The sequence below is a fragment of the Mandrillus leucophaeus genome, unplaced genomic scaffold (assembly GCF_000951045.1).
Source record: "Mandrillus leucophaeus isolate KB7577 unplaced genomic scaffold, Mleu.le_1.0 Scaffold349, whole genome shotgun sequence".
Taxonomy (NCBI): domain Eukaryota; kingdom Metazoa; phylum Chordata; class Mammalia; order Primates; family Cercopithecidae; genus Mandrillus; species Mandrillus leucophaeus.
The window spans coordinates 61,772-86,383 of record NW_012103687.1 but is presented as its reverse complement, the minus strand read 5'-3'; the positions used below and the strand labels follow the sequence as shown (position 1 = coordinate 86,383).

The window sequence follows — 24,612 nt, the reverse complement described above, 5'->3', positions numbered from 1 at the left end:
CTTTCTTTCCTCTGTCCATAGCAAAAGCTCAAAATATCTAAAAGAACTCTGCAAAAAAGACACTGCAGTGAAGAGGGACCTGCTGATCAAGGTACAGTGGAGTCTGGGAGATGCGGGACAAGTGTTTAAGGGTCAGAGGAAAGAGTGAGTTTGGAAGGGCATTGGACCCAGTGTGCAGTGGTTATTTTGTTTTGACTTACATACTAAAAGTGGACTTCAAAAATACCCTCTATGCCTACCTTGGGCCAACAGAAAGAGAGGTGTGAGGGTCCATGGGCACATGGGGGCACAGGGACAGGAGGCCCTCGAAATGGGATGTGGCAATGGCTGCTGGGCTGCTGGGCTTCTGAGCGGGGGTGATGAGCTGCAGCATTAGCAGGGCTCTGGCTCCCATGCTGGTCCATGCTGCTGGCATGGAGCTTCCTCCACACTGAGGGGTGGTCATGGTAGGTGGGACTTTCTTCCTTTCTCAAACTGACCAGCAATTCCTCAGGAAGCCAGGCCTCTGCTGCTGCTTCTGTCTGCAGCGCACCTCCATGGGCAGGGGCCTCTATCCGCACTGGGGGAAAGAGGGAATGACAACAGAGGAAGCTCATGTGCCAGGGAGTCCAGTGGACCGCCCAGCTTTGAGTACCAATGGGCATACTCGGGACAGATGTACGTGTTTGCTGCGACTCCCTGCTCTGCCCTTTGTAGACACCCAAAAATGGTCATGTCACAGGATTCTCACCAGTTAGCAGTGACACATGCTCATGACAAGTATCTGGGGAATTCATGCATACCTTGGCGATACTCCCTGACCAGATCTCAGAATCTTCCATGCAAATGAGAAGGCAACATGTCACCCCACCCAGGATTCTGGAAAACCCTGCCATGTCAGTCAGAGATGGCAGCTCAGGAGGCCACTTCCTGAGTGGAGGAAGAGAGAGTTCTGTGCACGGAACTCCCCTGGGGGATCATTGGCGAGGCAAAACCTTTCGCATGGCTCAAACCCAGTTTGTGTGGCAGAGACTCCAGTGGGGCTCAGATAGGCAGGTGCCACTTAACCAGGTCTCCTAAACCTCCCTGTCCCTTTCCCATCACGACTGTGCCTGGCTGGAGACCTAGACACTCAGAGACTCCAGAGAACACGACCCTGATGGGTGGTGGTGCTGGGATATGGGGTGAAGGCAGCTGAGACAGAGACTCCAAGAGGGGATGGAGGTACCCTCTCTTTTGGGGCCCTGGGGAGTCACTGCCCACTCAGGGCCTCTGTTTCCTCATCTGGAAAATAAAGGGATGCTCAGCCTGTAGTGCGGGCCTCACAGGGTGGAAATGAGGTTGGAGGAAAGAAAGCAATTTGAGGGTGCTCGTGCCTGGTTCTTCCTCAGAGGGATGAGGGGGAGAACAATGGCAACAGCTACAGGTAACTGAGCACTCAGGAGGCCCTGTGAGGTAGCTGTGGTTTTCATGGCTCTTTACAGAAGAGGAAACAGTCACAGGGAGGCCTGGCTGCATGATTGGGTGACACACACAGGGAGTGTGGGGCTGGGCCAGTCCTATCAGCACTGTGCCAGGTGACTCACGCCAGTCCCTGGGGATCCAAGTGCGGGGTGGCTGGGGTGTAACTGGGGGAAGGGAGGAGAGCCTCACTCTCTCCATCACTGACATCTGGCAGGCGGGGATCTTTAAGGTGGCCACGCAGGAGAGGAACCCCCAGAGAGCCCAGATGAGGCTGCGGAGGCAGAATAAGGTGAGTGAGCCTGTGGCATGGAGGGACTGCAGGGGATCAGAGGACAGGGTTGCTTTCCCCACCAGCTGGAGGCCTCCATATCAAGGCAGCAGGGGCTTCCTCCCCAGCCCTGTCCTCTTGTGGCCACTGGGCCTGGAAAACCTCCATTTGAGAGACCAGAGCAAGACTCTGGGAAAACTGGACCCAAGAGTGTTTGTGGGGAAGGGCAAGGCTGGGACCACAGGCCCTTGTGAGTTGTTAAAATCCCACCATAGGCCGGGCGCGGTGGCTCACGCCTGTAATCCCAGCACTTTGGGAGGCCAAGGCGGGCAGATGACAAGTTCAGGAGATCGAGACCACGGTGAAAGCTGTCTCTACTAAAAATACAAAAAATTAGCCGGGCGCGGTGGCGGGCGCCTGTAGTCCCAGCTACTCGGGAGGCAGAGGCAGGAGAATGGCTTGAACCCAGGAGGCGGAGCTTGCAGTGAGCCGAGATCGGGCCACTGCACTCCAGCCTGGGGGACAGAGCGAGACTCCGTCTCAAAAAATAAAATAAAAAATAAAAATAAAAAAAATCCCACCACAGAGAAAACTAGGAGTGCTTGCTAGACTTGGAGGTCAGCTGGGATAGAGGAGGCAGAGAATTGGGAAAGGCAGCTGAGGGTCTTTGGCTGCTCTAACCGGGAGACCTGGGGAGGAGGATTCTGGGAGACACGGGCTGATGGGATTTCACGGGATAAGACCTTGGGCAGGCACCTGAGGACCAATACTCATCACCACTATCCTTCCCACCTCCCCACCCCTCCATGGCACAGGGCGTGGTCCCCTTCCTGGGGGATTTTCTGACTGAGTTACACAGGTTGGATTCGGCCATCCCGGACGATCTGGATGTGAGTCAGTCTGGGGCAGGCTGGTTGGGAACCAGGATCCTGAGGCTTGGGAGGAGAGGGGCCTGGACGGAGCACTTAGATCTCAGCCCTTGGAAAACCTCCTCTCCTGAGAGCCTCACAGCGGCTCCTGTGGGTGGGGGTGTCAGGCCCATCTCATCACCTCGGAATGATGGAGGCTCCATGGCAGCCACCAGTCCCTGTTCCTGAGTGGTGAAGCTGCAGAGCTGTCTGACTGCAAAGCTGCTGAGGTGTGGGCTGAACTGGACTCAGCCTCTTCGTGGGGTAGTCCCATAATAGGAGGGTGAAATTGAGCCTTTCCAAGGGCAGGCAGTTCCAGGGTCACTGAGTGCTTTCTTTCTATGAGAGACCTCAGTTTCTCTGTCTGTCATCAGAGAGGGTTGGGGCAGAGTGTCCCTGAGCCTCAGCTCCCTTGCACCCTGCTCTAGAGCCCGGAGCCTGACGCGGATCCAAGTCCTGTCACGTGCACATCCCCTGACCCTGGTGGCCCTGGCAGTAGTGCAGCATGGGAAGGGATGGGGTGGGGCTGGTTGAGGACCAGGGACCTTTCTGATGGACTCTGTCTGCCTTCCAGGGCAACAGCAACAAGAGGAGAAAGGTGAGCAGCTGGGGCACTCACATTGGTTGAGGGTGGGGATGTGGACGTCACAGTCCACCCTGGACAGGACACTCCCTGGCTCCATCCTCTATATCTTAGGTTTACTGGGAGGGTTTGACACACACAGGAGGAGGAGACCTATCCCAGTGGAGAAAGTGGGAAAGGCACTGGAATGAAAGACCAATTCCTGCAGGACGGGCTGTTTACATCCAACTCTGAGAACAGGCTGGGGGCTGCATGGGGCCCCTTCAGAGAACGGCCCCAGGGACCAGCCCCTTCTCCCTGCCTGCCAAAGACCCCCTCAGCATCTTCCACCCAGGCCCTGTCAGCATCCTGCCCTCTGTCTCTAGGAGGTCCGAGTTCTGCAGGAAATGCAGCTGCTCCAAGTGGCTGCCATGAATTACAAACTTCGGCCTCTGGAGAAATTTGTCACTTGTTTCTCAAGAATGGAGCAGCTCAGTGACAAGGAGAGGTGAGGGCCTGGGAGATCGGCAGAGGGTGGGAGAAGGCTCTCCATTATTTTTAAACATGGTCTGGCTCTGTCGCCCAGGCTGCGCTGCAGTGTCACCATCTCTGTTCACTGCAATGTCTGCCTCCTGGGCTCAAGCCCTTCCTCAGCCTCCAAGCAGCTGGGACTACTGCTATCCACCACCATGTCCGGTTGTTCTCCTGTTGTTGTTCTGGTACAGGTGGGGATTCATGATGATGTCCAGGCTGGTCTCAAACTCCTGGCCTCAAGCAATCCACCCACCTCAGCCTCCCAAAGTACTGACAGTACAGGTGTCAGCCACCCCACCTGGCCTAGAGGAGGCTCTCTGTGGATAGCAGCAGAGAGCCTGTGGCCATGACTCCACGGCCAGCATCAAGCCCTGTTGCATGGGTACCGCTAGGGACCCAGGATTCCAGCTGGGCAGGCACTGAGAGGGGACCTGATGTGTGGCTCATGGTGGCCTCACAGCTGCCTCACTGTCCTGCAGCTACAAGCTGTCCTGCCAGCTGGAGCCCGAATCCCAGTAGGCTGGAAACATCCTGCAGTGGCTGGGGCCGCACTGGGATGCTGGCCAGAACACCGGCTCTGCACCATCCTTCACCCAGACCGTGACACCAGGGAACCACATCTAGGTGGCTGGCAGCACAGCTGCATCTGGCCCCTGCTCTTCAAAACCAGCTGCTCCTGCTGGCCAGGGTCAGGCCATGGGACTTTTGCCAGGCAGGCGGGAGACCATTTTATCTTTATTTTCTTTAGTGTATAAGTAAGAGGTTTTTTTTAACTTTCATAAAATAAAATTTTAAAACACTATTCAGAATGTTCTATAGTTGTTGAATGAGAACAGTAACTCCAGCGCAGTAACCGTATGCCAGTCTTTAGGATTCATAGTCTAGCATGTCAAATTGAGGCTATGGCTGAACAAGTCATGGAACAGCATTCGCATTACACACGCCAACCATTTAATCTTTTCCTTCTTTATTCAAATTAATTATTGTTAACTTTGTTTAAGGAAAACAAAAAACAAAACAAACAAACAAAAAAAACCCTTAAAAACCATAGTGTGTCACCCAATCTACCACACTTGTTTTACTGACCAGCTACTCTCAAACTTAAATTCTAGTTAAATTCAAGTTCCACTGGGTTACTCTACTTTTTTAAGTTGTAAATATTGAATGAATCACTTAAATATTTACTGAAGGGCTGGAGATGGGAGGTATTTAAGCAAGTGGTATGGCTGGCCTTCTCCACAAGTCCTGGGCAGAAGGGAGCTGGCCATCAGTCTCTATGAAATACAGATAAACTTTTTCCACTGTGGATCTTCCCAGACTTTCTGACACCTCTCCCCTAAGTGAGTATCAAGGAAGGAGAGAATTGTTTGAACCCAATATCTAAAGGATGTCCCACAGCTTAATTTGAACACAAGAACACAAGCCCCATTGTGGTATATCAGACAAAAACAAGCCAAAGAAGTCAACATTTCAGGGTCTGAAACATGTAATGCCCCCAAATCAACACAAAATAAACACCTACATCCAGTCCTGGAGCCGCAAAGCTCCTATAAGAAAAGTGGGAGTGTGTATTTCAGCAAAACTTCTATCTATGCGTGCAGTTTGCAAAAAAGAAAGAAAACAAAAGCAAAAATTATCTATGGCAAGAAATCCTTAGACCATGCAATTGATTTGGCAATACCTTTTCTTTCTTATTCTTTGTTCTTTTTGGATGGGACACAAAAATCACTGCTAACAAACGTGAACACAAACACATGGGACTACACATCATCTTAGAGCTTCCGCATGGGAAAGAGAAACAACGAACCATTAAAGAAGGCATCCTGATGAGTTCATGTCCTTTGTAGGGACATGGATGCAGGTGGAAACCATCATTCGCAGCAAACTATCGCAAGAACAGAAAACCAAACACCACATGTTCTCACTCATAGGTGGGAATCGAACAATGAGAACACTTGGACACAGGAAGGGAAACATCGCACACTGGGGCCTGTGGTGGGTTCGGGGGAGGGGGGAGGGATAGCATTAGAAGATATACCTAATGTAAATGATGAGTTAATGGGTGCAGCACATCAATATGGCACATGTATACATATGTAACAAACCTGCACATTGTGCACATGTACCCTAGAACATAAAGTATAATAATAATTTTAAAAAAAAAAGAAGGCATCCTACAGATTGAAAGAAAGTTCAGCAGAATCATATCTGTGAAAGGGGTTGCAATCTAACATGTATGAGAAACTAACACTACTCTAACTCGGAAAATGAACAAAACCTAATACCCAAGCTAAAACTGGGCAAAGAACCTGAACAGGCACATCTGAAAAGTAACCACGAAATTGACTGACAGGTCACAGAGAAGTTGCTCAACTTCACTAATCCTCACACACATGTCTAAGTGCAAACCACACTCAGATACCTCTCACTCTAATTAGAATGAAACTTACCAAAAACAACAAAAAACCCATACATTCACAGGCAGTGGCCAATGTAGAAATGCAGAAAAAGAGATTTTATACACTATTGGTGAGAATGTACATTACTATACACACGAAGCGGAACAGTTGAAGGTGCCTTAAACATTTTACAACTACCCATTCACCTACCAATACCACCACTGGTTATACACAGAAAGCACATGGAATCTGTTATGTTGAAGAGATATCAGCCTTCTTACGGTGACTGAAGCACTATGCACAATAGCGAAGGTATCCAATCAACCTACCTGTTCATGCACAGATAAAGGGATAAAGAAACTGCAGTATACAATGGCATCCTCTTCGGCCAGAGAAATTCATGAAACCATGTCATCTGCAGCAACGTACAGAAACCTGGAGGACATGACTTTCAATGAAATAAGCCAGGAAGAGAAAGACAAACGCGGCATGATTTCATGCATGTGAGAATGAGATCAACTTTCTCTCTAAACGACCTTATCTCCTAGATACAGAAAGTTCCACAGTGGTGAAGAGAGGCTGGGAGTTGGGGAGTCCGGGCAGGAACTGGGAAATGGATACAATGTTACACTCAGATGACAGGAATAAATTCAGCTGTTCTATTCCACAGTAGGATGTCTAGAGTTAACCGTATCCTACCATATTTTCCAAAAAAGTTTGAAAAGAAGGATTCTGAACATTGCAACCGCAGAGAACTAATAAATAATAACTACACAAGGTAATAGAGACAGTCAATGCCTTGCTTTCCTCATTACACAAGGTATATATGCGTGGATCAAAATGTCCCACTCTGCTCTTTAATCGTATACTTTTACTACAGGACAAATTGTTTTTAAGTACATAGAAAGAAACAATGCTGAAGTTCATGTGAGCTGAAGTTCATGCAGGGCATTTTCAAAGAAATTCTGAGAAATCCAAACTACATTGGATGCATCACACTCCCTGATGTGAAATTTCACTCAAACTCTAGGGACCTGCTTCCACATGGATGAGTGGAAGAGAACAGAGAACCTGAAGTAAACTCACACACCTCATACCACCTGATGCTGGATGAAATACACAATGATAAGCAATGGGGAAAGAACTCTCTTTTCAACAGTCTTGGGGATAAATGGTGAGCCATATGCAGAAGAGTAAGTAACACTAGGCCTCTACTTCTCACCATGTACCAAAGTTCACTCAGATGAAAGATATAAATGGAAGACCTCAAAGTACAAAAATCCTACAAGAGACCCTAGGAAATACCCTTCTCGACATTAGCTTTGACAAAGCATTTATATGCCTAAGATCCCACATGACACTGCAACAACAGCAATAATCGACATGTGGGACCTAATACACTAAAGAGTCACCACGCAACACAAGAAATTACCCACAGAGTAGACAGACGACATACAGGATGAGAGAAAATGTTCCCAAACTATGCACCTGACCAAGGTCTAATATCCAGAATCTACGTTAAAGACCTTACACAAATCAATTAGCAAAACTCCCCAAATATTCAATTAATAAATAGGCAATGGATATAAACACACACTTCTCGAAAGATGAAGTACAAGCAACCAACAAAAGTGAAAACATGCTCAACCTAATTGTCAGAGAAATATAAATCAAAAGCACAATGGATATCATCTCATGCTGGTCAGAATGGCGATTACAAAGTTAAAAACAAAAAAGGACACTGGCAAGACAGCAGAGAAAGGGGGCACTGGTCCACTTTTGGTGAAAATGAAAAGTAGTTCAGACACCATGGAAAGCACTTCGGAGATTGCTCAAAGAACTTAAACCAGAATTACCATCTGACTCAGCAATCCCACTACTGGGGTATACACAAGGAAAATAAATCCTTCTGTCCAAAACACACAAGCACACAAACGGTCATGACGGCACTATTTACAACGGCAAACACGTGAAATCAGCCTAGGTACCCATCAACAGGGGATCTGAAAAGGAAAATGTGGTACATACATACCACAAAACACTAGGCAGCCGTAAAAAAAAAAAAAAACGAGGAAATCATGTCCTTGGCAGCAACATGAAAGGAGCTGGAGGCCATTATCTAATGAGAAATAAGGAAAACACAGAACACCAAATGCCACATGTTCTCACTTCTAAGGTGGAGCTAACATTGAATACACCCTACCGTAAAAGTGAGAACAACAGACACTGATGACTTATCAGACGAAAAAGGAAGAAGGGACGAGGTATGGGCTAAAGACCTACCTGGTGGGTACATCCACTGCCTGCATAATCAGGTTGCTTGGACCCCAAGTCTCAGTGTCATGCAATATACCAAAGGCAGTAACTAATCTGCCTTTGTATGCTTTAGTCTATAATAAACATAGAAATTATGTTAAAAAAATACAAACTTAGAAGCTAAAAACATGAATGAAAAATACAAACTTTTATAATTATGCAAACAATATTTTATTGGCATAAACTAAGAAAGTGGACAGAATGAGTAAACCAAATACTCAACCCCAATTTACATATAGTGAACACATTTTTCAAAAGGACACCAAAAAGACGCAATGGGCAAAAGAGAACCTGTTCAATAGATGATTTTGAGCAAACTGAATATTCACATACAAACCACTGAAATAGGACCCTTATGTCATGCAACACAACAATCAATGCAAAATACATTAAAGACCTAAAACTCAACTCTGAAACCACAAAACTCCTACAAGAAAACATAGGGTGCACATGTATTTTAGAAAAGAAATCCATGCACGTAGGCTGCTAAAGGTATTTAAAATACATTAAAACAAGGAAACACCCATAGACAATGTAGTAGCTTGGCATTTTCACTGAAAAGCTGGGGACCCAGTTCCACAGAACAGTGGAACAGATTAGAAGACCTAGATATAAACCTACACACCTGAAACCATCTGACACTTGAAAAAAATCAACAAAAATAAGAGAAAGGACTCCCTATCAGTAAGTGGTGCTGGGATAAGTGGCTAGCTAGATGTAGAAGAAATAACACTGGGCCTGGGCCCCTATGTCTCACCATGTACAGAAAGCAACTCAAAATGAATCAAAGATTGAAATGCAAAACCCTGGGCTGGGCGCGGCAGTTCATGCCTGGAATCCAAGCACTTGGGAGTCAAAACGGGCAGATGACTTGAAGTCGGGAGTTCAAGACCAGCTTGGCTGACATGGTGAAACCCCGTCTCTAATAAAAAAAAAAAAAGTTAGCCGGGCATGGTGGTGCGTACCTGTACGCCCAGCTACTCAGAAGACTGAGGCAGAAGAATCACTTGAACCCGGAAGGGGGCAGTGAGCCGAGATCGCTCCATTGCATTCCAGCCTGTATGACAGAGTGAGACGTGGTCTCTAAATAAATACATGAACACATAAAAATGCAAGACCTGAAATGAAAAAATCCTGCACGAGAATCTAGCAAATACCCTTCTTGACGGAGGCTTTGGCAAAGCATTTATATGTCAAGCCCCCAAAAGCAACGGCAACAAAAGCAATTCCTGATCAGTGGGACCTAATGCTCAAAAGAGCTGCTGTACAAGAAACAACCACAGAGTCAGCACACAGCCTATAGAATGAGGGAACATACTCCCCAACTACGCATCTGAAAAACGTCTAATATCCAGGATTTACCGTAAAGAGCTTAAACAAATAAAATCAGGAAAAAAAAAAAACTCATAAATAGGCAAGGGACATGAACACACACTAAAAGGAGGTGTACCAGTAACCAATTAGAATAAAAACATGCTCGATCTCACTGATCATCAGAGAAATGCAAATCAGAAACATACTGAGATACCATCTCACACTGGTCAGAATGGCAATTATGACACACAGTCCACAACAACAGAGGCTGGTGGGGGAGATGAGCAAAGAAATGTAGGTCTACTGTTGGGGGAAATGCAAACTAGTTCAGACCCCCTGGAGAGCAGTGTGGACATTTCTCAAAGAACCTAAAAGAGAACTACCACCCAACGCTGCAACCCCACTCCTGAGGATCTACCCGAAGGAAAATCCTTCCATCCAAAACACGCATGCACTCACGTGTTCACGGCAGTACTACTCACAATGGTAAAGACACGGAATCAGCCTTGGTGCCAATCAGCAGTGGATCAGAGAAAGGAAATGTGGTACATACACACCACGGAACACTACACAGCCATAAAAAACAAATCCATGCCCTTACCAGAAACCTGGACAGAGCTGTAGGCCATTATGAGCAAAAGGCAAGAACAGAAAACCAAAATTTTCAAAACAGCTACAAAGGTCAGTTGTGAATATTCTCTCCACAGAGAAATCATAAGTCTGGAGCTCACAGAGATGCCAGACATTGCGACTTCATTATGATGCTACGTTTACATAGATCAAAATGTCCCTTGTACCCACTGGTTATACACACATACTCTACCGCAATGAAATTACTATCTCATTTTGGTAACATTCATTGTCACCAGAATGAGATGACATCTGAGTGTGGTTTTGATTGACTTCTCATGAGGATCAGTAAGTTGATTCAGAATATTTTACCTGTGCATCCATCTCAGGTCTTCAGGTCCTTTGCCCAGTCTTACGTGTCACATTGAAACAAGTTCACAATAACTTGGCAAACAACGCTAACCACAAGCAAAATGTAAATCAAAACCACACTTAGACACCATCTTATTTTTTGTAACAAAAAAAAGACAAAAGAACATTGAAAGAAAGGCAAATGCTGGTGTGTGTTTCCAGAGAGAGAGAGAAAGAGACACTCTTCTCCACAGTTCGTGAGAAAGTAAAGTAGTACACACACTACAGAAACCACTTGGAGGTTCCTCCAAACCTTAGAAGACTCCAACTACCATTTCAACCAGCAATTCTACTACTGGAAATACACTCAAAGCCATTGAAATCAGGACACCAAAGATAGATCTACCCACCCATGTGGATTCCAGCACTGTTCCCAAGAGCCAGTGTAAGCATCAACCTACCTGCTTATCCACAGACAAAGAGAGAAAGAAGCTGCTCCACATGTACACACCGGGATACTCTTCGCACAGAAAAGCACAATGAAATCATATCATGGAGAACCACACGGTTGCACCTGGAGAACATGAGGGTAAATTAAATGAGTGAGGGGGAGAGAAACAAACCTTGAGTCATCTCACACATGCAAAATCTGAGAAACTCTATCTCAAAGACCTGGCGAGCACAATATTGGTTTCCAGGGATTGGGAGAAAAGAGGGGTAATGAGCAGGGATTGTAAAAGGGTATAAAGTTACACATAAATGAGAGGAGGAAAACTCTGTTGTTTTATTCCAGTGCAGGGTGACCAGGGTTAACAGTATCGGCACATCACTTTCAAAGCAGCTTGACAGGAGAATATTGAAGGTTCTCACCATAAAGGAATAAACAATGGGAAAAGGTAACAGAAACACTAAGTACCCTGATTTCATCATTCCACAATGTATGCATGGACCAAAACGCCCCACTCTATCCTCTCATTGTATTGTTCCTTTACTATACAACACATGTGTTGAAAGAAATAGAAATACGCGCTGCTAATATTTATGTGGGACCATGAAGTGCCCCGAGTTTCATCCTCAGCAATCCTGAGACATCCAGGCTATGTCGGATACATTACTCCCCGATTTCAAATTTCAGGGAAAAGCCAGGGACCCACTTCCACACAGAGCAGTAGAACGCAAGAGAGGACCACGAAGTAAAACCACACACTGAAAACTATCTGATCCAACATAGAATCCACACATGTAAGCAAAAGGAGAAGGACACCCTATTCAATCAATGGTGCTGAAATAAGCAGCTAGACATGTGCAGAAGAATAACACTGGGCCCCTATCTCACACCAGACACAAAGAGGAACTCAAGATGAATGAAAGATTTAAATGTAAAAACTCAAACTATTAAAATCTTATAAGAAAACTTGTAAAATATCCTTTTCCACATAGGCTTTGGCAAAGCATTTAGATGGCTAAGTCCTGAAAAGCAACGGCAACAAAAACAAAAATTGACAAGTCAGACTTAACACCTGAAAGAGCTGCTGCACAGCAAGAGAGACTACAACAGAGTAAACAGACGGCGTACAGAATGGGAGAACACGTTCCCAAACTGTGCCTCTGACCAACGTCTAACATGCAGAATCTACAAGGCCCTTCAACAAGTCAACCAGAGGAATAAACAGAAAAAGAATATCCCATTAATAAACGGGCCAGGGATGTGAACACACACTCCTCAAAAGTCAATAAGCAACCAACAAATAGGAAAACATACTAAAACTCACTCATTACCAGAGAGCTGCCAATCAAAAGCATGACGAGATGCCATCCCACGCAGGTCACAAAGGTGAGGACCACGCAGGCAAAGAACACACGCTGGTGAGGCAGTCAAGGAAAGGAAACGCTGGTACACTTTTGCAGGGGATAAACACTAGCACAGACACCGTTGAAAGTAGATCGGGGATTTCTCAAAGAGCTGAAGACAGAACTACACTCTCACCCAGTAAGCCCACTCCTGTGCATCTACCCAAAGGAAAATCAATCCGTCTATCTGAAAGACACAGGCACTCGTATGTTCATGGCAGTGTTATTCACAATGTCAAAGACATGGAATCAACCTAGCCATCAATAGTAGATGAGATGCTGGCACAGTGGCTCACACCTGTAATTCTAGCACTTTGGGAGGCCAAGGCAGGTGGATGGCTTGAGTCCAGAATTCGAGACCAGCCTGAGCAAAATGATGAAATCCCATCTCTACAATAATAAAAAAATTAGCTGGATGTGGTGGCGGGCACCTGTAGTCCTATCTAATCTAGAGGCTGAGGTGGGAAGATCACCTGAGCCCAGAAGATGGAAACTGCAGGCCACTGTCATAAGTGAACTAAGGCCCAAATAGAAAACCAAATGCCACATGTTCTCACTTGTAAGTGGGAGCTAAACTTTGAATGGACTTAAATATAAAGAAGAGAACAACAGACACCTGGAATGACCACCAGGCCAATAAAAAAAAACTAGGGAGGGGGAGCGTGTGCTGAAGACCCACCCTGTGGACCCTCTGCTCACTGCCTATGTTATGGGGTTGCTGGCACCCCAAGACTCAGCGTCATGCAATCAACAGATGTAACTAACTTGATTATGTATGCTTTAAACTATAATAATGAGAGCAGAAAGCATTAAAAGAGAAATCCAAGGTTAGGGCACTGTGGCTCATGCCTCTAATCCCAGCACTTTGGGAGGCCAAGATGGGCAGATCACAAGGTCAAGAGTTCACAAGCACCCTGGCCAATATGGTGAAACCTTACCTCTACTAAAAATACAAAAACTAGCCTGGCGTGGTGGCGGGTGCCTGTAGTCCCAGCTACTTAGGAGGCTGAGGCAAGAGAATCGCTTGAACCCGGGAGGCACAGGTTGCAGTGAGCCAAGATCGCACCACTGCACTCCAGCCTGGGCCACAGAGCAAGACTCTGTCTCAAAAAAAAAAAAAAAAAAGAAAAGAAAAAGAAAAATCCAAGGTTAGAAGCAAAGAAAATAATAAGTGAAAATAGCATCTGCAGTTATCCAAACAATCCACGACTGTCACAAACACAGAACGAGGACCTAAGGGACAGAATGAGATAGCCAGATACTCAACCCAACATGACATGTAGGGAACACATTTTTCAAAACCCCAAACAGACACAGTGGCAAAGGGAGAGTCTGGTTCAATCAATGATTTTATCTACAGGCAAAACACTGAAATAGGACCCCTACATTTCACAATACACTAAATCAACACAAAATGAATTAAAGACCTAAACTCAATCTTGAAACTGTAAAAGTCCTATAAGAAAACATAGAGTGGGCATATATTTTAGGAAACCTGTGTCTTTGCACACATGCTGCAAAAGGTAAAAAAGCCTCATAACATTAAAAAAAAAAAAAAAGTGGCCGGGCGAGGTGGCTCAGGCCTGTAATCCCAGTACTTTGGGAGGCCAAGGCAAGGCGGATCACCTGAGGTCAGGAGTTTGAGACCAGCCTGGCCAATATGGTGAAACCCCGTCTCTACTAAAAGTACAAAAATTAGCCAGGCATGGTAGCAGCCGCCTAGAATCCCAGATACTTGGGAAGCTGAGGCAGAAGAATCGCTTGAACCCAGGAGGCAGAGGTTGCAGTGAGCCGAGATCGTGCCATTGCACTCCAGCCTGAGAGACAAGAGCACAACTTCATCTCAGAAAAAAAAAAGGCTGGGAGCAGTGGCTCATGCCTGTAATCCCAGCACTTTGGGAGGCCAAAGCAGGCGGATCACGAGGACAGGAGATCGAGACCATCCTGGCTAACATGGTGAAACTCTGTCTCTACTAAAAAAAAAAAAAAAAAAAAATGGTAGGGAAACTACACCCACAGAATGCAAGGCTTGGCTGTGTGTGTGCGTGTTTGTGTGTGTTTTGTATAAGTAGGGTGTTGAACACAAAAATCACTGCTAACATATGCAACTATAGCCATATGAGACTCGGGACACTTTGCAACTTCTACACGGAAAAGAAAACAATGAAACAAAAAAAGGCATCCTAAAGACTGGGAGAATGCACAAATATAAACTCAAAATACATTAAACCCTAAACACAAAACCCAAAAGCATAAAACTGCTACAGGAAAACACAGAGTGAGCTTAAGTTTTGGAAAACCTGAATCTAACCTGGCAGGTTGTAAAAGAAAACAATAGGAAAAAATAAAAACAGAAAAAAAACCACTTCCAATAATAGAAGTCAAAAATTCTAGTTTTTTGTTATTGACCTTACCTTACAAAAATAATCACTGCTGACTGGGGACTGTGGCTCACACCTGTAATTCCAGCATCTTGGGAGGCCAAGGTGGGTAGATCACTTGAGGTCAGGAGCATAGTGAAACTGTGTCTCCATCAAAAATACAAAAATTAGCCAGGAGTGGTGGCGCACATCTGTAGTCCCAGCTACTCAGGAAGCTGAGACAAAGAATCGCTTGAACCCGGAAGGTGGAGGTTGCAGTGAGCCAAGACTGTGCCACCCCACTCCAGCCTGGGTAACAGAGCAAAACTCCCCCCCAAAAAAGGAAAAATAAAAATAAAAAATTACCACTAACTAAAATAATAATCAAGAAATAAAGACACAAAAAACCTGAAGAAATTCTGCACAGTAAAGAAAACAACGCACCAACCAACACTCAGAAGACATTCTTCAAACAGAAAGGACAATACAATAAATCCTGCATCTAAAAGCAGTTGTTATCTGACATTTGGAAGAAACTAACACCCTACTGAGAAACAAAACACCCAAAACCAAGTAACCCAGCCAAAACTGGGCAACAAACCTGAACAGACGTTACTGAAGAGACAATATGCAATTCACTAACAGGTTAAAAAAAAAAAAAAGAAAGATGGTTCTCAACATTGCTAATCATCTCTAAACTGTAAATGAAAATCACACTCAGATACAAACTCGCTCTAATTCAGACAAAAAAAAGAAACCAATTATTTCAAACAAATACCCCAGCGGGAGCTGCATACACAGATACTCTTATACACTGTTGGGAGAAATCACTGTTACCATAGGCACTACAAAACCTCTCGGAGCTTCCCAAACAATCACAAAGCTAGCTACCGTTTCATCTAGCAATTCCAACAGCGTGTATGTGCATGCATGGTGAAACTGTGTCTCTACTAAAAATATAAAATACTTAGGGACAGTGAAATTACTATATGGAAGCCATAGCTGCCTTCCCAGGTTGAAGGAAGCACTACTCACAATAGCCAAGATATGCAATCAACCTACGCATCCATCAACTGACGAAGAGATGAAGTAGCATCGGCATACAGACACAATGAAATGCGCCCCATGAACAAAAACTGATGACATAACATTATTTGCGGCAACACGGATGGACCTGGAAGACATTATATCCAATGGAATCAGCCATGCAGAGAAGGACAAACACTGCATCATCTCACCCAAGAGGAAGCTAAAAAAGAATTATCTAAGTGAAATGAAGGTACAGTGGTGGTTATCAGAGGCTGTGGGGAGGAGAGGGCATGGGCTGGCAATGGTAATGGGTACCAAGTTGCACTTCCAGGGCAGGAACCAATGCTGGTGATCTACTCCACAGGGGGGTGACTACAAGTAACAATATGGTAGCCTGTTTTTCAATAGAGCTAGAAAGGAGCAGAACACTGAAGGTTCACACTACAAACAAATGAAAACTAGACATGGGAATAGACATGCAAAACATGCAGCTCTCATCATTCCTCAAGGATATACATGTAGGAAAATAACCTGCTGTACTCCCTAATTTTGGACATGTATTACAAACTTAATTTTAAAACTATAAATGAACAATGCTAAAATTCATAGAACCATGGAAGACCCTGAAAATCCAAAAGCAATTCCCAGAAATAGGAACTCATTTGAAGGCTTCACCCTCCTCGATGTCAAATTACACTGAAGAGCTATACTTATTCAAGCTCAAGGAACTGGCATAAAAAGAGAAACATACGCCATTGGACAGTATTAGGCATCCAAGCAACAAAAATACATGTACTTAGAGTCAACAGATTTCTAAAAAGAACCCCGAATAAAATGGGAAATGACTAGTTCATTCTGTCAATGGCTTTGAGGAAATGGGAAATCCACACACAAAAGAATTAAATAAAACCTTGTTTTCCATGACACACAGAAATCCATGCAAAATCACTTCCACAAACAAACACAAGACCTGCAAGCTTAAAATTTCTTTGAGAAAACTGAAGGTGAGCATTAGCTTAGCGAAACCTGAACCTATCATCACGGGTGGCTAAGAGAAAGGAAGATTAAGAAAATCAAAAAAATATACTCACTGCCAAGCGAAAGAAACAGAAATTAGTATTTCTCTTGAGTAAACACAAAACCACTGCCAACAAAAGAAACATGTAACAGACCAAAAATGAAGAGCTTCTTCACTGGAATAGAAAGAAAAAAAAAACAAGTGAAACAGCAGGCATAGTACACACTGGAAGAAACTGGTAAGTAATTACATATCAGAGGGAGGTTTGTATTGAACATTTACCAGAAACTAACACTACTATCAATGAAAACACACACAACCAATGAAAATTGGGCAAGGAACCTGAGTAACACAGCAAAAACTCCGCAGGAAACCTGCGTAGTCACTTTGGATAAGTACACATGAAATGAGTTAACAGGTACAAGAGCTGGGTGCAGGGGCTCACGCCTGGATTCCAAGTACACTGAGAGGCTGAGTAAGGCAGATCACCTGAAGTCAGGGATTCGAGACTAGCCTGGCCAACGTAGTGAAACCCCATCTCTACTAAAAATACAAAAATTACCCGGGTATGGGGGCACACACCTCTACTCCCAGCTACTCAGGAGGCTGAGGAGGGAGAATCACTTGAACACAGGAGATGGAGGTTGCAGTGAGCTGAGATGGCGCCATTGCACTTCAGCTTGGGCAACAAGAGAGAAACTGTCTCCACAAAACAAAAACAAAAAAACAGGTAAAAGAATGGGTTTCTCAACATCACTGTTTGAGATCAACTCATTTCAAACATGTAAATGAAAACCACACTCAGGCACCATCTCAATCCAACTGATATGAATATTGCCAAAAAGAAAGACTGTGTTTGAAATAAGGCAAAGGCTGGTGAGAAGGCAAAGAAAGGGATAATCTTACACACTACTGGGTGGAACTTTAATTAGGATGTGATCTAGGAAAAACACTGGAAGGTCCCTGAACAAATTAAACATGCGCCTAACATGTAATGTCATCATCCCACCCACGGGTATCCATGGAAAGCAAATGAAATTCATATGCTGGAGACAAAGCTTCCTTCTCTTCTTTCTTGACACACTACTGACAATAGCCAAAAGATGGAATCAACCTACCTGTCCATCCACAGATGAAGGGATGAAGAATCTTCAGGACACAGGCACAATGGAATACTTTTCAGCCATCAAAATTCAGGGCATTTTCTCTTTCCCGCAACACGGCTGCACCTGCAAGATATGTTCAATCAAATCAGAAAGGCAGAGAAAAGAGAAGGATCAACCCTGCATGTTCTCACTCATGTGGGAGCTGAAAAATTTTACTCACTGAAGGTGGAAATACAGTAGTGGTCACCACAGGCTGGGTAGAGGAGAGGACACAGGCAAGGATTGGCAATAGGTATGCAGAGAGTTAAAGGAGAAGAATACATTCTGGTATTCTACTCCACAGCAGGGAGACTGTGTGTAACAATATGGTTGTGTCTTTCTCAAAATAGCTACCAAGGAGGAGATGCCGATGTTCACACCTCAAAGATATAAGACCTATACATGGTCACAGGCACAAGAAACTTCTTGATTCTATCCTTATGCAAGATATACAAGTATCAAAATGTCCCATTCACTGCTAATTCTGGACATGTGGTATGAACCACACGTTTTACAAAACGTTAACTATACACAGCTAAAAATTCACATGGAACCACCAAAGACCCTGATTATGCAAAGCAATCCTAGGAAATACAAACTAGTTTGGAGGCCTCACACTCTTCATCTTCAAATTACAGGTAAAAACTCTACTTATCCAAAGACTACGGCAGTGGCATAAAAAGAAACCATGCACCTCTGGACATAACAGTACCTAAACGTATGCCTGTATGCAGTCAACACATTTTTCTCAAAAGAACGCCTACAAGATGCAATGAGGTTGGGTGCTGTGGCTCACAAATTAAAACCTAAACACGTGACCCCAAAGCATCAAATGCCTACAGGAAAACAGAGTGAGCTTAAGTTTCAAAAAACCTAAATCAATGTTAAATAGTGAGAAAAACAACAGAAGGAAAACACTTCCAATAACAGAAGTCAAAAATTCTTGTTTTTATTATTGACTATATCTTACAAGAATAATTACTGTGAACTAAAATAATAATCAACCAGTAAAAAAAAAAAAAACCTGAAGAAATACTGCACAGTAAAGAAAACAATGCACCAACCAACACTCAGAAGGCATTCTTCAGATAGAAAGGACATTACAAGGAATCAAGTATCTGAAAGGGATTATCTGATATTCAGAAGAAACTAACACGCCACTGAGGAACAAAACAAAACCAAGGAATCCAGCCAAAACTGGACAACAAACCTGAACAGAAATCACTGAAAAGACAATGTGCAATTCACTAACACATAAAAAAGGTGGTTCTCAACATTACTAGTCATCTCTAAACTGTAACTGAAAATCACAGTCAGGTACAGACTCACTCTAAATTGAAAAAAAGAAACCAATTATTTCAAACAAATTCCCCAGAGGGAGGTGCATACAAAGATACTCTCATGCACTATTGGGAGAAATCACTGTTACTATAGGCACTACGAAAACCTCTTGGAGCTTCCCAAACAATCAAAAAGAAAACTACCATTTCATCTGGCAATTCCAGCAGTGGGTATATACTTAGGGACAGTGAAATCACTGCATGGAAGGAAGCCATAGCTGCCTTCCCAGGTTGACCGAAGCATTACACACAATAGCCAAGATAAGCAATCAACCTACCTGTCCATCAACTGATGAAGGGATGAAGGAACTTCAGCATACAGACACAACAAAATACGCCCCATCAACAAACACTGATGACATAACATCCTTTGTGGTAACATGGATAAACCTGGAAGACATTATATTTAGTGGAATCAGCCAGGCAGGGAAACACAAACACTGCATCATCTCACCCATGAGGAGACTAAACAAGAATTATCTAATGGAAAGTGAAAGTACAATAGTGGTTATCAGATGCTGTGGGGAGGGGAGGGCATGGGCTGGCATTGGTAATAGGTACCAAGTTGCACTTCCAGGGGAGGAATTAATGCTGGTGATCTACTCCACAGGAGGGTGACTACAAGTAACAATATGGTAGGATCTCTTTCAATAGAGCTAGAAAGGAGAGGAACACTGAAGGTTCACACCACAAATAAATAAAAACTAGACATCGGTATAGACATGCAAAACACCCTGACTTCATCATTCCTCAAAGTATGCAAGTAAACAAAATCCCACTGTACCCCCTAATTTTGGACATGTATGACAAACCCAATTTTAAAACTGTAAATGAACAATGGCAAAATTCACAGAGAACCATGGAAGACCCGGAAAATCCAAAGCACTTCCCAGAAATAGAAACTCACTTGAATGCCTCATGCTCCCCAATGTCAAACGACATCGACAAGCTATACTTACTGAGGCAGCAAGGAACTGGCATAAAAATAAGAAACATATGCCACTGGACAATATCAGGCAGCCAACAGACAAATCTGAATGTACTTACAGTCAATAGGCTGGGCATGGTGGCTCACGCCTGTAATCCCAACATTCTGGGAAGCCACAGCAGGCTGACCACTTGAGGTCAGGAGTTTGAGACGAGTCTGGCCAACATGGTGAAGCCCTGTCTCTAATAAAATAAAAATACAAAAATGAGCCAGCATGGTGGTATGTGCCTATAATCCCAGCTACTCGGGGGCTAAGGCGGGAGAATTGCTTGGATCCTGGGGATGGAGGTTGCAGTGAGCTGAGATCACACCACTTCCACTTCACTCTAGCCTGGGCAAAAGAGCAAAACTCCATCTCAAAAAAAAAAAAAAAAAAAAAAAGAATCCCAGACAAATAAACTGGGAAACAGCTAGTCCATTCTGTAAATGATTTTGAAAAAACTGGAAACTCACAAAACATGGAAACCTCAAGTTTATCCTTTATCCTTATGTAAGGTACACTAGTACCGCAATGTCCCCATTGTACCCCTAATTCTGGACATGCAGTATGAACCAAACTTGTCATGAAATGTAACTACGCACAACTAAAAATTCACATGGAACTACCATAGACTCTGAACATGCAAAGCAATCCTAGGAAATACAACCTTGTTTGGAGGCCTCACACTGTTCAATTTCAAATTACATGGAAAAGATGTACTCATCCAAAGAGTATGGTAAAGACGTAACAGTGAAACCATGCGGACATAACAGAACCTAAACGTGTGCCTGTATGGAGTCAACACGTTTTTCAAAAGAATGCCTGGAAGACGCAATGAGGAGTGGGATGTCTGTTCAATTAATGAATCTGAAAATACTGGATATTCACATGAAAAAGGACGAAATAGGACCCTTATGTTACACAATACACAAATACCAACTCGAAATAAATGAAAACCTAAACACAAGACCCAAAAGCATAAAACTTCTACAGGAAAACACAGAGTGAGTGGAAGTTCAGGGCAACTTAATCTATGCTCATAAGTTGCAAAAACAAAAAGTAGTTAGGAAATATATGGAAAATACACTCAAAATCAATGAAATGCATCAAAATTGTAATTTTCTTTCTGGCCTGACCCAAAATCGTTGCTAACAAAAGGAAAACTCAACATGTGAAAAAGAAAACTTAAGAACTACGGCATGGTAAAGGAAGCAATGAACCAATCAACAATGAGAAGGCATTCTTCATATAGGGAGGGCATGATGAGGAATCATTTATCTGAAAGAGATTGTTACATGGTATGCACGAGAAACTAATGCTACTAAGAAGTGAAACATGCAAAACCAAGTAACCCAGCCAAAGCTGGACAATGCACCTGAAGAGACATGTCTCAAAAGTCCTAGCTACTGGATAAGCTGAGGTGGGAGAATCACCTGAGCCACAGGAGGTCATGGATGCAGTGAGCCAAGATCGCACCACTGAACTCCAGCTTGAGCAACTAGAGCCAGACACTATCTCTAAATAAATAAATAAATAAGTAAAATAAAAGAGAAGAAATAACTATGCAGTAAAAGACAAACCACATCGACTCACCCAGGAGCAACCTAAAAAACTTTATCTCTTAGAACTAGTAAGCATAACTGTTTTACCACAGTTTAGGGTTCAAAGGTGGGGCACAGTCAGGGATTGGAAATGGGTACAAAGTTACATATTCCATGAAAGGAATGAAACCTGTAGTTCTATTCCACAGCAGCAGAGTCACTAGGTTTAACATTATTAGAGTGTAGTTTTCAAGAAAATTAGAAAAGAGGATTCCGAATGTCTTCACCTCAAAGGAATAATAACTCTGTGAGGCAAGAGAGATGTTAAACACCCTGATTTCATCATTACACAATGTACGCACGGACCAAAGTGTCTCATTCTACTCTCTGGTAGTACACTTTTACCATAGGGTAAATTTTTGTAAAGAAATTTAAGGAAACAGGCTCAGCATGGTGGCTCACACCTGCAATCTCAGCACTTTTGGAGGCTGAGGCAGCCACATAGCTTGAGGCCAAGAGTTCGAGACCAGCCTGGCCAACATGGTAAAACCCCATCTCTACTAAATATATAAAAATTAGCTGTGCGTCTTGGCACACGCCTGTAATCCCAGGTACTTGGGAGGCTGAGGCAGGAGAATCACTTGAACCCGGGAGGTGGAGGTTGCAGTGAGCCAAGATCACGCCACTGCATTCTAGTCTGGGCAACAAAGCGAAACACTGTCTCATAAAATAAAAAAATAAAAATAAATTTTTTTAAAAAAAGAAGATGATGTTCAAGTGACCAACCGACATGAAAAAATACACAATGTCACTAATCATCAGTGAAATGCAACTCCCAAACACAATGAGATACCATCTCACGCTGGTCAGAATGGGCATTTTTCCAAAGTCAAAACAACATGCTGGGAGGCAGCAAAGGAAAGGGAACGCTGCTACACTCTTGGTCAACGTGAAAACTAGTTCACACCGTAGAAACCAGTTTAGAGATTCTCAAAAAACTTAAAACAGAACTACCATCAAACCCAGCAATTCCACTACACTTGGTATCTACCCAAAAAACAATAAATCCTTCTTCAAAAAGACACATGTTCTTCTGCATTCATTGCCGTGCCGTTCACAAGAACAAAGACGTGGAAGCATCCTAGGTGACCAGCAACAGCGGATTTGACATTTTTTTTTTAATGTGGTGCATACACACCATAAAATACTACGCAGCCATAAAAAGAACACACAATCATGTCCTAAGCAGCATGGATAGACATGGGGATTATTATGTTCAGCAAACCAACGCAAGAACAGAAAACCAAATACTCCATGTTCTCACTTATGAGTGGGAGCTAAACAGTGAATACATTCAAACATAAAGATGGAAACAATAGACACTGGGGACTATCAGATGAAAAAACGAGGCAGAAAGGGGGTGCAGGCGGAAGAACCACCTCATTGGCACTTTGTTCACTGCCTGGGTGACGGGGTCAGAGGCCACAAGCCTCCATGTCATCAAATGTTCACATGTAACTAACCTGCAATTTAATCAAAATAAGTCGATTATATATATATTTTAAAACAGGGTTGCCCCAGCCACAGTGGCTCCTGCCTGTAATCATGGCACTTTGGAAGGCTGAGGCAGGCAGATCACTTGAGCCCGGGAGCTCGAGAGAAGTATGGGCAATATGGCAAAATCTACCTCTACAAAAAGTACAAAAAAATTAGTGGGGCATGGTGGTGCGCACCTATAGTCCCAGCTACTAGGGAAGTTGATGAGGGAAGACTTCAGCCCCAGAGGTCAAGGCTGCAATAAGCCAAGATTGCAGTGCTGAACTCCAGCCTGGGTGACAGAGCGATAACCTGTCTCAAACAAACAAACAAAAAAAAGGATTAGGATATATTGCAGACAGATAGGTAGATACATGGATGATAGATAAAACAAAACCTACAGTCATCCAAGCAATCACTGACTGGCATAAACATAGAAAGACAACCGAATGGACAAAATGAGGGAGCCAAGTAATCAACCCAAAATTATATTTAGGGCAGACATTTTTCAAAAGCACACCAAAGGCACAACAGTTGAGAAAACTGGGTAGTCATGTGCACGAGATTGAACTAGCACCCCTATGTTGCCCAATAACACAAAAATCTATGAAAAATAAAACGTTAAATTCAATCCTGAAAGCAAAACACTCCAAGGAGAAAACATGGGATAAGCATATATTTGGGGGAAACTTGACCCTGTGCACACAGGTTGCAAAAAGAAAAAAGAAAAAGAGAAGGAAAAATGAGGGGATAAATACTTGTAGACAATAAAATGGCCTAACAATCTCTTTTTCTGGACGGGATACTGAAATCACTGCCAACAAATGCAAATATAAACAAGAGAGACTAAGTACAACATTAAAGCCTCTGCACAGGAGAGAACAAATGAACCCAAAGAGAAAGTATCCTAGGCATTCTAGACCAGGCATGGTGGCTCACAAGGTCAGGAGTTCGAGGCCAGCCTGGCCAACACAGTGAAACCCTGTCTCTAGTAAAAATACAAAAATCAGCTGGGCATGGTTGTGCATGCCTGTAATCCCGGCTACTCAACAGGCTGAGGCCAGATAATTGCTTGAACCTGGGAGGCAGAGGTGGCAGTGAGCTGAGATCACGCCACTGTACTCTAGCCTAGCGACAGAGGGAGACTCTGTCTCAAAAA

The 24,612-nt window shown here is 43.8% G+C and overlaps 2 protein-coding genes across 2 annotated transcripts in view; one reads left to right on the top strand and one right to left on the bottom strand.

Annotated features, from left to right (window-relative positions):
* Positions 1-4,525, top strand: part of RGL4 (ral guanine nucleotide dissociation stimulator-like 4) — a 16,903-nt gene extending 12,378 nt beyond the window's left edge. The window contains exons 7-11 of the mRNA XM_011989174.1: positions 1,658-1,732; positions 2,527-2,601; positions 3,194-3,217; positions 3,568-3,689; positions 4,195-4,525. Coding sequence (XP_011844564.1) covers positions 1,658-1,732; positions 2,527-2,601; positions 3,194-3,217; positions 3,568-3,689; positions 4,195-4,234 — 336 coding nt within the window. The 3' untranslated portion in view covers positions 4,235-4,525. The remainder of the gene's footprint in view (positions 1-1,657; positions 1,733-2,526; positions 2,602-3,193; positions 3,218-3,567; positions 3,690-4,194) is intronic.
* Positions 1-24,612, bottom strand: part of LRRC75B (leucine rich repeat containing 75B) — a 186,882-nt gene that overhangs the window by 139,716 nt on the left and 22,554 nt on the right. The gene's annotated exons all lie outside the window — the stretch shown is intronic.